Source organism: Oncorhynchus mykiss, chromosome 29, assembly GCF_057628025.1.
Source record: "Oncorhynchus mykiss isolate SJ-2025 chromosome 29, ASM5762802v1, whole genome shotgun sequence".
Classification (NCBI taxonomy): Eukaryota; Metazoa; Chordata; class Actinopteri; order Salmoniformes; family Salmonidae; genus Oncorhynchus; species Oncorhynchus mykiss.
This window is the reverse complement of record NC_143050.1, coordinates 17,166,286-17,179,799: the sequence shown is the minus strand read 5'-3', so window position 1 is coordinate 17,179,799 and position 13,514 is coordinate 17,166,286. Positions and strand designations below refer to the sequence as shown.

The 13,514-nt window shown below is 44.3% G+C and overlaps 1 protein-coding gene across 2 annotated transcripts in view; it reads right to left on the bottom strand.

Annotated features, from left to right (window-relative positions):
• The window catches only part of LOC110509413 (serine/threonine-protein kinase PAK 3), an 87,807-nt gene that overhangs the window by 24,154 nt on the left and 50,139 nt on the right, over window positions 1–13,514 (bottom strand). For both annotated transcript variants that reach the window (XM_036967364.2, XM_036967363.2), the window contains 6 exons: window positions 11,773–11,919; window positions 11,405–11,579; window positions 10,848–10,911; window positions 2,541–2,589; window positions 2,263–2,375; window positions 79–196 (listed from right to left, as the gene is read on the bottom strand). In XM_036967364.2, coding sequence (XP_036823259.2) covers window positions 79–196; window positions 2,263–2,375; window positions 2,541–2,589; window positions 10,848–10,911; window positions 11,405–11,579; window positions 11,773–11,919 — 666 coding nt within the window. The remainder of the gene's footprint in view (window positions 1–78; window positions 197–2,262; window positions 2,376–2,540; window positions 2,590–10,847; window positions 10,912–11,404; window positions 11,580–11,772; window positions 11,920–13,514) is intronic.

Below are 13,514 nucleotides of genomic sequence, written 5' to 3'. Positions count from 1 at the left end.
ATGTCTAATGTAGGTCTCAAAAAAATTATAATGTGGGGCTCATTAAATGTCTAATGTAGGGCTCATTAAATGTCTTACTTCTCTGCAGACTGCAGCGATCTGGCCCTCGTCCATGCAGGTCTCAGTCACCACGTCAGTCAGTGAACCTCCAGCCAGGTATTCCATCACCACCCATAGCTCATCCCCTACCAGGTAACTACAAACAGAGGAGAGAGAGATGAAGTATACCAGTCCCTACCAGATAACTACAGACAGAGGAGAGAGAGATGAAGTATACTAGTCCCTACCAGATAACTGCAAACAGAGGAGAGAGATGAAGTATACTAGTCCCTACCAGGTAACTACAGACAGAGGAGAGAGATTAAGTTTACTAGTCCCTACCAGGTAACTACAGACAGAGGAGAGAGAGATGAAGTATACTAGTCCCTACCAGGTAACTACAGACAGAGGAGAGAGAGATGAAGTATACTAGTCCCTACCAGGTAACTACAGACAGAGGAGAGAGAGATGAAGTATACTAGTCCCTACCAGGTAACTAAAGACAGAGGAGAGAGATGAAGTATACTAGTCCCTACCAGGTAACTACAGACAGGGGAGAGATGAAGTATACTAGTCCCTACCAGGTAACTACAGACAGAGGAGAGAGAGATGATGTATACTAGTCCCTACCAGGTAACTACAGACAGAGGAGAGAGAGATGAAGTATACTAGTCCCTACCAGGTAACTACAGACAGGGGAGAGATGAAGTATGCTAGTCCCTACCAGGTAATTACAGACAGAGGAGAGAGAGATGAAGTATACTAGTCCCTACCAGGTAACTACAGACAGGGGAGAGATGAAGTATACTAGTCCCTACCAGGTAACTACAGACAGAGAAGAGAGATGAATTATACTAGTAACTACCAGGTAACTACAGACAGAGGAGAGAAATTAGGTATACTAGTCCCTACCAGGTAATTACAGACAGAGGAGAGAGCGATGAAGTATACTAGTCCCTACCAGGTAACTACAGACAGAGGAGAGAGAGAGATGAAGTATACTAGTCCCTACCAGGTAACTACAGACAGAGAAGAGAGATGAAGTATACTAGTCCCTACCAGGTAACTACAGACAGAGAAGAGAGAGAGATGAAGTATACTAGTCCCTACCAGGTAACTACAGACAGAGGAGAGAGATGAAGTATACTAGTCCCTACCAGGTAACTACAAACAGAGGAGAGAGATGAAGTATACTAGTCCCTACCAGGTAACTACAGACAGAGGAGAGAGATGAAGTTTACTAGTCCCTACCAGGTAACTACAGACAGAGAAGAGAGAGAGATGAAGTATACTAGTCCCTACCAGGTAACTACAGACAGAGGAGAGAGATGAAGTATACTAGTCCCTACCAGGTAACTACAAACAGAGGAGAGAGATGAAGTATACTAGTCCCTACCAGGTAACTACAGACAGAGGAGAGAGATGAAGTATACTAGTCCCTACCAGGTAACTACAGACAGAGGAGAGAGATGAAGTATACTAGTCCCTACCAGGTAACTACAGACAGAGGAGAGAGATGAAGTATACTAGTCCCTACCAGGTAACTACAAACAGAGGAGAGAGATGAAGTATACTAGTCCCTACCAGGTAACTACAGACAGAGGAGAGAGATGAAGTTTACTAGTCCCTACCAGGTAACTACAGACAGAGGAGAGAGAGATGAAGTATACTAGTCCCTACCAGGTAACTACAGACAGAGGAGAGAGAGTTTAAGTATACTAGTCCCTACCAGGTAACTACAGACAGGGGAGAGATGAAGTATACTAGTCCCTACCAGGTAATTACAGACAGAGGAGAGAGAGATGAAGTATACTAGTCCCTACCAGGTAACTACAGACAGGGGAGAGATGAAGTATACTAGTCCCTACCAGGTAACTAGAGACAGAGAAGAGAGATGAAGTATACTAGTCCTTACCAGGTAACTACAGACAGAGGAGAGAGAGATGAAGTATACTAGTCCCTACCAGGTAACTACAGACAGAGAAGAGAGAGAGATGAAGTATACTAGTCCCTACCAGGTAACTACATACAGAGGAGAGAGAGATGAAGTATACTAGTCCCTACCAGGTAACTACAGACAGAGGAGAGAGATGAAGTATACTAGTCCCTACCAGGTAACTACAGACAGAGGAGAGAGAGATTCCGTATCATCATTGCATATTTACAGTAGCTGCTAAACCTGTGGTTCTCCCCATCAGCAACCACAGTATGTGTGAGCCTCACCTGTCCAGGTAGTTGACTATGTTGGGGTTTTTGTTTTCCCTCATCACCAGGATCTCGTTGATGATCAGCTCCTTCTTAGGCTGCTGTTGGAGGTTCATCTGCTTGATGGCCACCTGACAGAGGAACAACCATAAACAGGACACCGCATGGTGTCTTCAGTGCTCTGACAGATTACACAGTTAATGTGCCAGAAGAGAAGGCTAATCAATAGGGTGACAGATAGACGCGTAAGATGTGGATGATTTTCTGAAGTGACTGTGGTCGTCAAGTTAGTTTACCTCCTGGCCAGTAGCAATGTCAATGGCTGTGTACACAGTGCCAGATGCCCTGAGGAAACAAGAGAATAACGCATTAGTTCCACATAGAAACAAATCCTCATGCAAGGAGTTAGGACAGATCACCCAAGCTCGCAAAGTTTCAAGTTTCTAGTTTTTGTTGTCATGTCCACAAGTACAGTGAAAGGCCTTTCTTGTTTACTCCTTCCAAAACCTGTCTCTCCACGGTACCTATCTCCATAATAATAATCTCAAGAGCCTGGAGGACATTTGCCAATTTTTTTTATTCACACAAGAATCTCCTTCAAAGAAACAATTACAGAATGTATTTGAATACAAGCAGTTCTTTGGCTTCCTTTCATAAATTATCAAGTACCATTTCATTTGGCCACCAGAGGGAAGCATTGACCATTGGCCGTTGGAAAAGGCAGCACTAGTGTCCCTTGGTCAGTAATAACTAATAGGAGTAATTACCCTGTCAATAAGATTACCTTTCATCTCTGATATACATAAATGTCTTGCATGATTTAAGACCCTACAGTCTATAATGTGCACATTATATCACCTGCATATGTGGAGAATGTCACGAGCTAATTCTGCTGTGAGTGTGTGGTGTGTCTAAGTTACCTTTGGAGAGTGTGTGGGGTGCTCACCACTCTGTGATGTGTTTAGTGTATGACTTGTGTGTACATTACCAAGTCTGTAATGCATACAGTTCATGACTGGCATATGAACCCACCAAGTGTACAGTGTGTTTGAAGTACCCTTTTTAACATGTACAATATGATTTCTTGCAAGGTGTCTGTTCTGTACCATGTACAGTATATGTCCTGTAAATGGTGTGTTATTGTGATCCCTGTGCCATTGGGGTGTTGGGGCTCCAGTGGAATCACAGATCTGATAGTTCCTCTACAGTAGCCTGAGCATCATTTTAATCAGACACACACAGATTACAGTAAATTGAAGGCAGGTTGCCTAGTGGTTAAGAGCATTGTGTCAGTAACTGAAAGGTTGCTGGTTTGAATCCCCAAGCTGACTAGGTGAAAAACCTGTCAATGTGCCCTTGAGCAAGATACTTAATGCTCTGGATGAGAGCGCCTGCTAAATTACTACAATGTAAAAAGAAAAAAAGCTTGTCTGGGGAACAGTAACCTGTCCCTCTCTCTGCCCTGACATGTTACACCTACACCAGAACCTCATGATTCTGTAATCAACCGCCTTGCAATCTGCCTTTGGGAAAGACACCACAGCCCCCCGGGTTCATCCTGGGGCAGTTCAGGTTTATACCTGACTGAACGTCTCTTTGTTTTTATGATGCTTTCATTTCTGTATGAGCTCCAAGGGACAGGAAACAGACCCATGGTGAATGCTATAACCAGGAATATAACACAGACATATAACACAGACCCATGGTGAATGCTATAACCAGGAATATAACACAAACATATAACACAGACCCATGGTGAATGCTATAACCAGGAATATAACACAGACCCATGGTGAATGCTATAACCAGGAATATAACACAGACCCATGGTGAATGCTATAACCAGGAACATAACACAGACCCATGGTGAATGCTGTAACCAGGAACATAACACAGACCCATGGTGAATGCTGTAACCAGGAATATAACACAGACCCATGGTGAATGCTGTAACCAGGAATATAACACAGACCCATGGTGAATGCTGTAACCAGGAATTTAACACAGACCCATGGTGAATGCTATAACCAGGAATATAACACAGACCCATGGTGAATGCTATAACCAGGAATATAACACAGACCCATGGTGAATGCTGTAACCAGGAATATAACACAGACCCATGGTGAATGCTGTAACCAGGAATATAACACAGACCCATGGTGAATGCTATAACCAGGAACATAACACAGACCCATGGTGAATGCTATAACCAGGAATATAACACAGACCCATGGTGAATGCTATAACCAGGAATATAACACAGACCCATGGTGAATGCTATAACCAGGAACATAACACAGACCCATGGTGAATGCTATAACCAGGAATATAACACAGACCCATGGTGAATGCTATAACCAGGAATATAACACAGACCCATGGTGAATGCTATAACCAGGAATATAACACAGACCCATGGTGAATGCTATAACCAGGAACATAACACAGACCCATGGTGAATGCTATAACCAGGAATATAACACAGACCCATGGTGAATGCTGTAACCAGGAACATAACACAGACCCATGGTGAATGCTGTAACCAGGAATATAACACAGACCCATGGTGAATGCTATAACCAGGAATATAACACAGACCCATGGTGAATGCTATAACCAGGAATATAACACAGACCCATGGTGAATGCTGTAACCAGGAACATAACACAGACCCATGGTCAATGCTATAACCAGGAATATAACACAGACCCATGGTGAATGCTGTAACCAGGAATATAACACAGACCCATGGTGAATGCTATAACCAGGAATATAACACAGACCCATGGTGAATGCTTTAACCAGGAATATAACACAGACCCATGGTGAATGCTATAACCAGGAACATAACACAGACCCATGGTGAATGCTATAACCAGGAATATAACACAGACCCATGGTGAATGCTATAACCAGGAATATAACACAGACCCATGGTGAATGCTGTAACCAGGAATATAACACAGACCCATGGTGAATGCTTTAACCAGGAATATAACACAGACCCATGGTGAATGCTGTAACCAGGAATATAACACAGACCCATGGTGAATGCTGTAACCAGGAATATAACACAGACCCATGGTGAATGCTGTAACCAGGAATATAACACAGACCCATGGTGAATGCTATAACCAGGAATATAACACAGACCCATGGTGAATGCTATAACCAGGAATATAACACAGACCCATGGTGAATGCTATAACCAGAAATATAACACAGACCCATGGTGAATGCTATAACCAGGAATATAACACAGACCCATGGTGAATGCTGTAACCAGGAATATAACACAGACCCATGGTGAATGCTGTAACCAGGAATATAACACAGACCCATGGTGAATGCTATAACCAGGAATATAACACAGACCCATGGTGAATGCTATAACCAGGAACATAACACAGACCCATGGTGAATGCTATAACCAGGAATATAACACAGACCCATGGTGAATGCTGTAACCAGAAACATAACACAGACCCATGGTGAATGCTGTAACCAGGAATATAACACAGACCCATGGTGAATGCTGTAACCAGGAATATAACACAGACCCATGGTGAATGCTGTAACCAGGAATATAACACAGACCCATGGTGAATGCTATAACCAGGAATATAACACAGACCCATGGTGAATGCTGTAACCAGGAATATAACACAGACCCATGGTGAATGATATAACCAGTAATATAACACAGACCCATGGTGAATGCTATAACCAGGAATATAACACAGACCCATGGTGAATGCTGTAACCAGGAATATAACACAGACCCATGGTGAATGCTGTAACCAGGAATATAACACAGACCCATGGTGAATGCTATAACCAGAAATATAACACAGACCCATGGTGAATGCTATAACCAGTAATATAACACAGACCCATGGTGAATGCTATAACCAGGAATATAACACAGACCCATGGTGAATGCTGTAACCAGGAATATAACACAGACCCATGGTGAATGCTGTAACCAGGAATTTAACACAGACATATAACACAGACCCATGGTGAATGCTATAACCAGGAATATAACACAGACCCATGGTGAATGCTGTAACCAGGAATATAACACAGACCCATGGTGAATGCTGTAACCAGGAATATAACACAGACCCATGGTGAATGCTATAACCAGGAATATAACACAGACCCATGGTGAATGCTGTAACCAGGAATATAACACAGACCCATGGTGAATGCTATAACCAGGAACATAACACAGACCCATGGTGAATGCTATAACCAGGAATATAACACAGACCCATGGTGAATGCTGTAACCAGGAATATAACACAGACCCATGGTGAATGCTGTAACCAGGAATATAACACAGACCCATGGTGAATGCTATAACCAGGAATATAACACAGACCCATGGTGAATGCTGTAACCAGGAATATAACACAGACCCATGGTGAATGCTATAACCAGGAATATAACACAGACCCATGGTGAATGCTGTAACCAGGAATATAACACAGACCCATGGTGAATGCTGTAACCAGGAATATAACACAGACCCATGGTGAATGCTATAACCAGGAACATAACACAGACCCATGGTGAATGCTATAACCAGGAACATAACACAGACCCATGGTGAATGCTGTAACCAGGAACATAACACAGACCCATGGTGAATGCTATAACCAGGAATATAACACAGACCCATGGTGAATGCTATAACCAGGAACATAACACAGACCCATGGTGAATGCTGTAACCAGGAACATAACACAGACCCATGGTGAATGCTATAACCAGGAATATAACACAGACCCATGGTGAATGCTGTAACCAGGAACATAACACAGACCCATGGTGAATGCTGTAACCAGGAATATAACACAGACCCATGGTGAATGCTATAACCAGGAATATAACACAGACCCATGGTGAATGCTATAACCAGGAATATAACACAGACCCATGGTGAATGCTGTAACCAGGAACATAACACAGACCCATGGTCAATGCTATAACCAGGAATATAACACAGACCCATGGTGAATGCTGTAACCAGGAATATAACACAGACCCATGGTGAATGCTATAACCAGGAATATAACACAGACCCATGGTGAATGCTTTAACCAGGAATATAACACAGACCCATGGTGAATGCTATAACCAGGAACATAACACAGACCCATGGTGAATGCTATAACCAGGAATATAACACAGACCCATGGTGAATGCTATAACCAGGAATATAACACAGACCCATGGTGAATGCTGTAACCAGGAATATAACACAGACCCATGGTGAATGCTTTAACCAGGAATATAACACAGACCCATGGTGAATGCTGTAACCAGGAATATAACACAGACCCATGGTGAATGCTGTAACCAGGAATATAACACAGACCCATGGTGAATGCTGTAACCAGGAATATAACACAGACCCATGGTGAATGCTATAACCAGGAATATAACACAGACCCATGGTGAATGCTATAACCAGGAATATAACACAGACCCATGGTGAATGCTATAACCAGAAATATAACACAGACCCATGGTGAATGCTATAACCAGGAATATAACACAGACCCATGGTGAATGCTGTAACCAGGAATATAACACAGACCCATGGTGAATGCTGTAACCAGGAATATAACACAGACCCATGGTGAATGCTATAACCAGGAATATAACACAGACCCATGGTGAATGCTATAACCAGGAACATAACACAGACCCATGGTGAATGCTATAACCAGGAATATAACACAGACCCATGGTGAATGCTGTAACCAGAAACATAACACAGACCCATGGTGAATGCTGTAACCAGGAATATAACACAGACCCATGGTGAATGCTGTAACCAGGAATATAACACAGACCCATGGTGAATGCTGTAACCAGGAATATAACACAGACCCATGGTGAATGCTATAACCAGGAATATAACACAGACCCATGGTGAATGCTGTAACCAGGAATATAACACAGACCCATGGTGAATGATATAACCAGTAATATAACACAGACCCATGGTGAATGCTATAACCAGGAATATAACACAGACCCATGGTGAATGCTGTAACCAGGAATATAACACAGACCCATGGTGAATGCTGTAACCAGGAATATAACACAGACCCATGGTGAATGCTATAACCAGAAATATAACACAGACCCATGGTGAATGCTATAACCAGTAATATAACACAGACCCATGGTGAATGCTATAACCAGGAATATAACACAGACCCATGGTGAATGCTGTAACCAGGAATATAACACAGACCCATGGTGAATGCTGTAACCAGGAATTTAACACAGACATATAACACAGACCCATGGTGAATGCTATAACCAGGAATATAACACAGACCCATGGTGAATGCTGTAACCAGGAATATAACACAGACCCATGGTGAATGCTGTAACCAGGAATATAACACAGACCCATGGTGAATGCTATAACCAGGAATATAACACAGACCCATGGTGAATGCTGTAACCAGGAATATAACACAGACCCATGGTGAATGCTATAACCAGGAACATAACACAGACCCATGGTGAATGCTATAACCAGGAATATAACACAGACCCATGGTGAATGCTGTAACCAGGAATATAACACAGACCCATGGTGAATGCTGTAACCAGGAATATAACACAGACCCATGGTGAATGCTATAACCAGGAATATAACACAGACCCATGGTGAATGCTGTAACCAGGAATATAACACAGACCCATGGTGAATGCTATAACCAGGAATATAACACAGACCCATGGTGAATGCTGTAACCAGGAATATAACACAGACCCATGGTGAATGCTGTAACCAGGAATATAACACAGACCCATGGTGAATGCTATAACCAGGAACATAACACAGACCCATGGTGAATGCTATAACCAGGAACATAACACAGACCCATGGTGAATGCTGTAACCAGGAACATAACACAGACCCATGGTGAATGCTATAACCAGGAATATAACACAGACCCATGGTGAATGCTATAACCAGGAACATAACACAGACCCATGGTGAATGCTGTAACCGGGAACAGACAGAGTCCCCTGCCAGGAGTCTGGTTTACTGCTTGGTTCTACACCCTGACCTTTAGCCTAGTTTCCACTGCATTAACTTTACCAGTAACCCATGTCTTCCCTGTATCCATCACTAAACCTTCCCATTCTCATAACACCCCAGAAGTCTTTTTGACTACAGTCTGTTTTTCTGCAGCAGAATGGCTTCATTTCGATTATGAGGTCTTGCAGATTGACCTTTTACAGAATGAAGTGGAAGTCTCATTTTACATGTCACGCTCCCGAGATTTAGTCAAGTCACACATCTCTCTCACGTCTCTCCCTCACTCTGTTCTCCTTGCCCTCTCTCTTCTTTATTCTCCCTCCCTCCCTGAGACCGTCAGGCTCCACCATTGTATTGTATTGTGAGTGTGTATGAATAATGAATGAGGGTTCCTGCAGTGTATCCCGACCAGCCACTGATGCGCTGCAGCCAGACAGGTAAAGCTGTTGTTAGGTAGCTGTGGAACCAATCCACACTGATCACTGACTCATCAGGAAGCTTCTCATGTGATCTACAGAGGGGATGGAGTGTGAGGTGGCTAAGGCCACTGAGCTCAGGATTTGTTAACTGCTCTCAACCTCAGGTAACATTTCCCTGTGGGTTTAATCAGAGAGGTCTGTGAGAAACCACAGTTTAGTGTTCATATCCTTGTGCACAGCTGTTTTCATTTATAGACAGTGTGTGTGCAGATTGTCTGTCGTTACCACCCACATTGATCAGGGGAGCCCTTAGTGGTGTGTTAAGCTAAGCAGACAGTGCTGGAGGAAGCTGGCTGCTGCTGTTGTTGTGTTCAGGTCTGAGGTGGAGGGAGTGGTGATGTCAGGGCTAAGCTCACCCCAGCTCTCCCAGAGAGAGCGAGAGAGAGAGAGAGGAGGAGGGTGAGAGAGAGAGAGAGAGAATCAGAGAGAGATAGAGAGAGAGAGAGGAGGGAGAAAGAGGGTGAGAGAGAATCAGAGAGAGAGAGAGAGAGAGAGAAGGAGGGAGAAAGAGTGAGAGAGAGTGAGAGAGAGAGAGAGAGAGAGAGAGAATCAGAGAGAGAGAGAGAGAGAGAGAGAGAGAGGAGGGAGAAAGAGGGTGAGAGAGAATCAGAGAGAGAGAGAGAGAGAGAAGGAGGGAGAAAGAGTGAGAGAGAGAGAGAGAGAGAGAGAGAGAGAGAGAGAGAGAGAGAGAGAGAGAGAGAGAGAGAGAGGGAGAGAGAGAGAGAGAATCAGAGAGAGAGAGAGATAGAGAGAGAGAGAGAGGGAGAGAGAGAGAGAGAGAGAGAGAGAGAGAGAGAGAGGGAGAGAGAGAGAGAGAGAGAGAGCAGGCTGAGCTCATCTGGCCCACAGCCATGTCTAAATAAAGTTCCTTTCTACTTCTCTCTCAGACCCTTCAACCTCTTTCTTTTTCTCATCTCTGTCTCTGGTCACTCCTGAGTGAGGCGTTGTCTTTCTTTCTCTCAGTTGGGCTGACTACCAAAGACTACTTTGTTCCAATAAGAGGCAGTAAGTAGCCAGTGGATTTGGATTGAAAGTGGACTTACCCTTGTCCTATTTTCTCAAAGCGTGTGTACTTCTTTTTGGGGTCCCCCACACTCACAATGCTTCCTGGGAAGACAGAGAGAGGTGATTAGTGGAGAGTGTCTCTAGGTCAGACTGAGGCACACACACACACACACACACACACACACACAGCGCGGCCATGGAGAAGGCATCCCTGCATTACACACACGCTCCGAATACACTGCTGCATGCTGGGAGGTTGTCCTGCACAGTAGAGCACTGCTGGTGTTTTGGACAGGGGCACATGCAGAAACTGCAGAGAGGACACTACAGAGAGGACACTACAGAGAGGACACTGCAGAGAGGACACTGCAGAGAGGACACTGCAGAGAGGACACTGCAGAGAGAGCAGTGCTCTGACTCTAGAGGGGCGCTTGGTCGTCCTAAGGCTGTAATCTGTGGCTTAGTGAGCAGCCCACACTAATCACTGCGGTAGGATGGGTTTAGAGCTGAGAGGTCTGGACACATCACAGTACAGTCACAGCACAATCTCTATGAAATTCTCCATGCTCCATAGATCCACAGAGAGACAACATACTCAGTCGCTCCAGAATCTCCTCGTCTGTCATCTTGGACTTCTTCCTCTGCCGATCAGTGTGGCGGTACAGAGTGCTGGACGTGTTCTCCGGCTGGACCTGGGACTCTGGCGGGGTTGTGACCTCCTTCACAGGGGTGGGAGGCGCCAAGGGCTCGATGACAGAGCGGGTGTAGATCTGTCAGGAGAGGCGCAGGACACAGTCACAGTCAGGGAGGAGCAGGACACAGTCAGGGAGGAGCAGGACAACAAGCATACTGTACAACTCTGTACTGAGTTGAGTTATTGAGGTGATTAGTCTGTAAGCCTTCCTAAGTCTTAGATCTGTAACATTGTGTTAAGTCATTGTTCATAACCTCAGGGTGACTCACAGATTTAGTGTGCTCAGGTCGAGGTGCGATGACGGGTGGTGGCTCATCGTCATCATCCTCCTCCTCCTCCTCCTCCTCCTCTTCCTCCTCCTCCTCCTCCTCTGACACAGGAGGTGCTATAGGGGGGTCTGTGGATGTCTTTGCACCCTGAGGTGTAAAACAAGGTGTCAGTGAGGTCTGTAGTACATTGGGTAGTGACAATCTGAAACGCTGGGACAGCTGCGTCACCTGCATTACTGTAAACGGTTTTTCCAGGGACTCCTAATGTCCCATGTAATAAGGCACATCCATGCTGACAATAGACACCTCCTAAGACCATACCATTACAACAGGGTGCTCAGCTGTGAAATAAGATATGGTAAAATATCAATATTACATTTATTCCACAGTCTAATCAGGAATATAGATATCCAACATTTTATTTTTATTTTACCTTTATTTAACTAGGCAAGTCAATTAAGAACAAATTCTTATTTTCAATGACGGCCTAGGAACAGTGGGTTAACTGCCTGTTCAGGGGCAGAACGACAGATTTGTACCTTGTCAGCTCGGGGGTTTGAACTTACAACTTTCCGGTTACTAGTCCAACACTCTAACCACTAGGCTACCCTGCCGCCCCACTTGATTAAACCTGGGCCCTTATCCACAAATCTAGGATCTGTCCATATAATATGATTTATAATGATCTAAAAGGCAAAACTGACCCTAGATCAGCACTGCTACTTTGAGACCCTTTGTGGATACGGGCCTTGGACAAGAAAGCTACAGTACTAGATTGGCTTCTGATCATACGGGCTGAGGTATAGATCCATAACCGATGTGAGACAAGCAGCTAGAACATGGCTAACATTCTCTGTCGTGATGCGTTTCAGTGACAGTTCATAGAACAGAATTTAACAGCATACAGTTGGACCTGGAGAGCCAAACAAGCAAAACAACCCCTGACCCAACACTCCAACTCCAACCATAGCCACTAAAACAGCCGTACAATACAGTAAGTCACACACCCATTCTGATGGTGGATCAGAGTGCTATGCAAAGCCAGTCACTCTCTCCTGTACTCCATCATAAACACCACCATCTGGGTGACCACTTGGACTGTACAGTGGGATAGATTTCATCCATCCCTAGCCTAAACATGTAACGTAGATGGTAAAACATATCCTAAACAGCACAGCATAGCAGTAGTGGTGATTAGCTGCGAGCTATTGTTGCCAAGCCAGCAGCTCTTTGCTTAGCAGTGGAAGTTGATTTGGTTTAAGCGGTACCACGAGGGATAATAGGGGTCAGTGTTCTGAAGACAGACCCAGATTCACAGCACAGACAGAACCGAAGAAGGCAGTGGAGATGTGAGGCTAGCTGGCTAATGATAAGCAGCGCAAGCTAGCAGGTTTCTACTGGGCCATGCGGTCAGATCTAAAGCAGGGACATATTGGCTCTGTGAGGAAGGGAGTGAAGAGCAAGTGTTCAGACATGCAGGATTTTGAAGATCATAATAGCCCTCTTAGGCCCGGCCCTGACAGTTTTAAGCATGGGCCATTGGGAATAGTTTAAGGAACTGCTTACGACAAGTGGTGAAATAGAGAAGCCATTACACTTAAAAGAGAGTGAAGCGGTCTCTAATATCTCTCATGTTCATGTCCATCCAATAGAGCCTGCATATCTGGGCATACCCAGCATCAACAACATTAGGAGTTCAAAAAGGTTCAAATTAGGTTTCAGACAATGTAGAGGTATGTGGA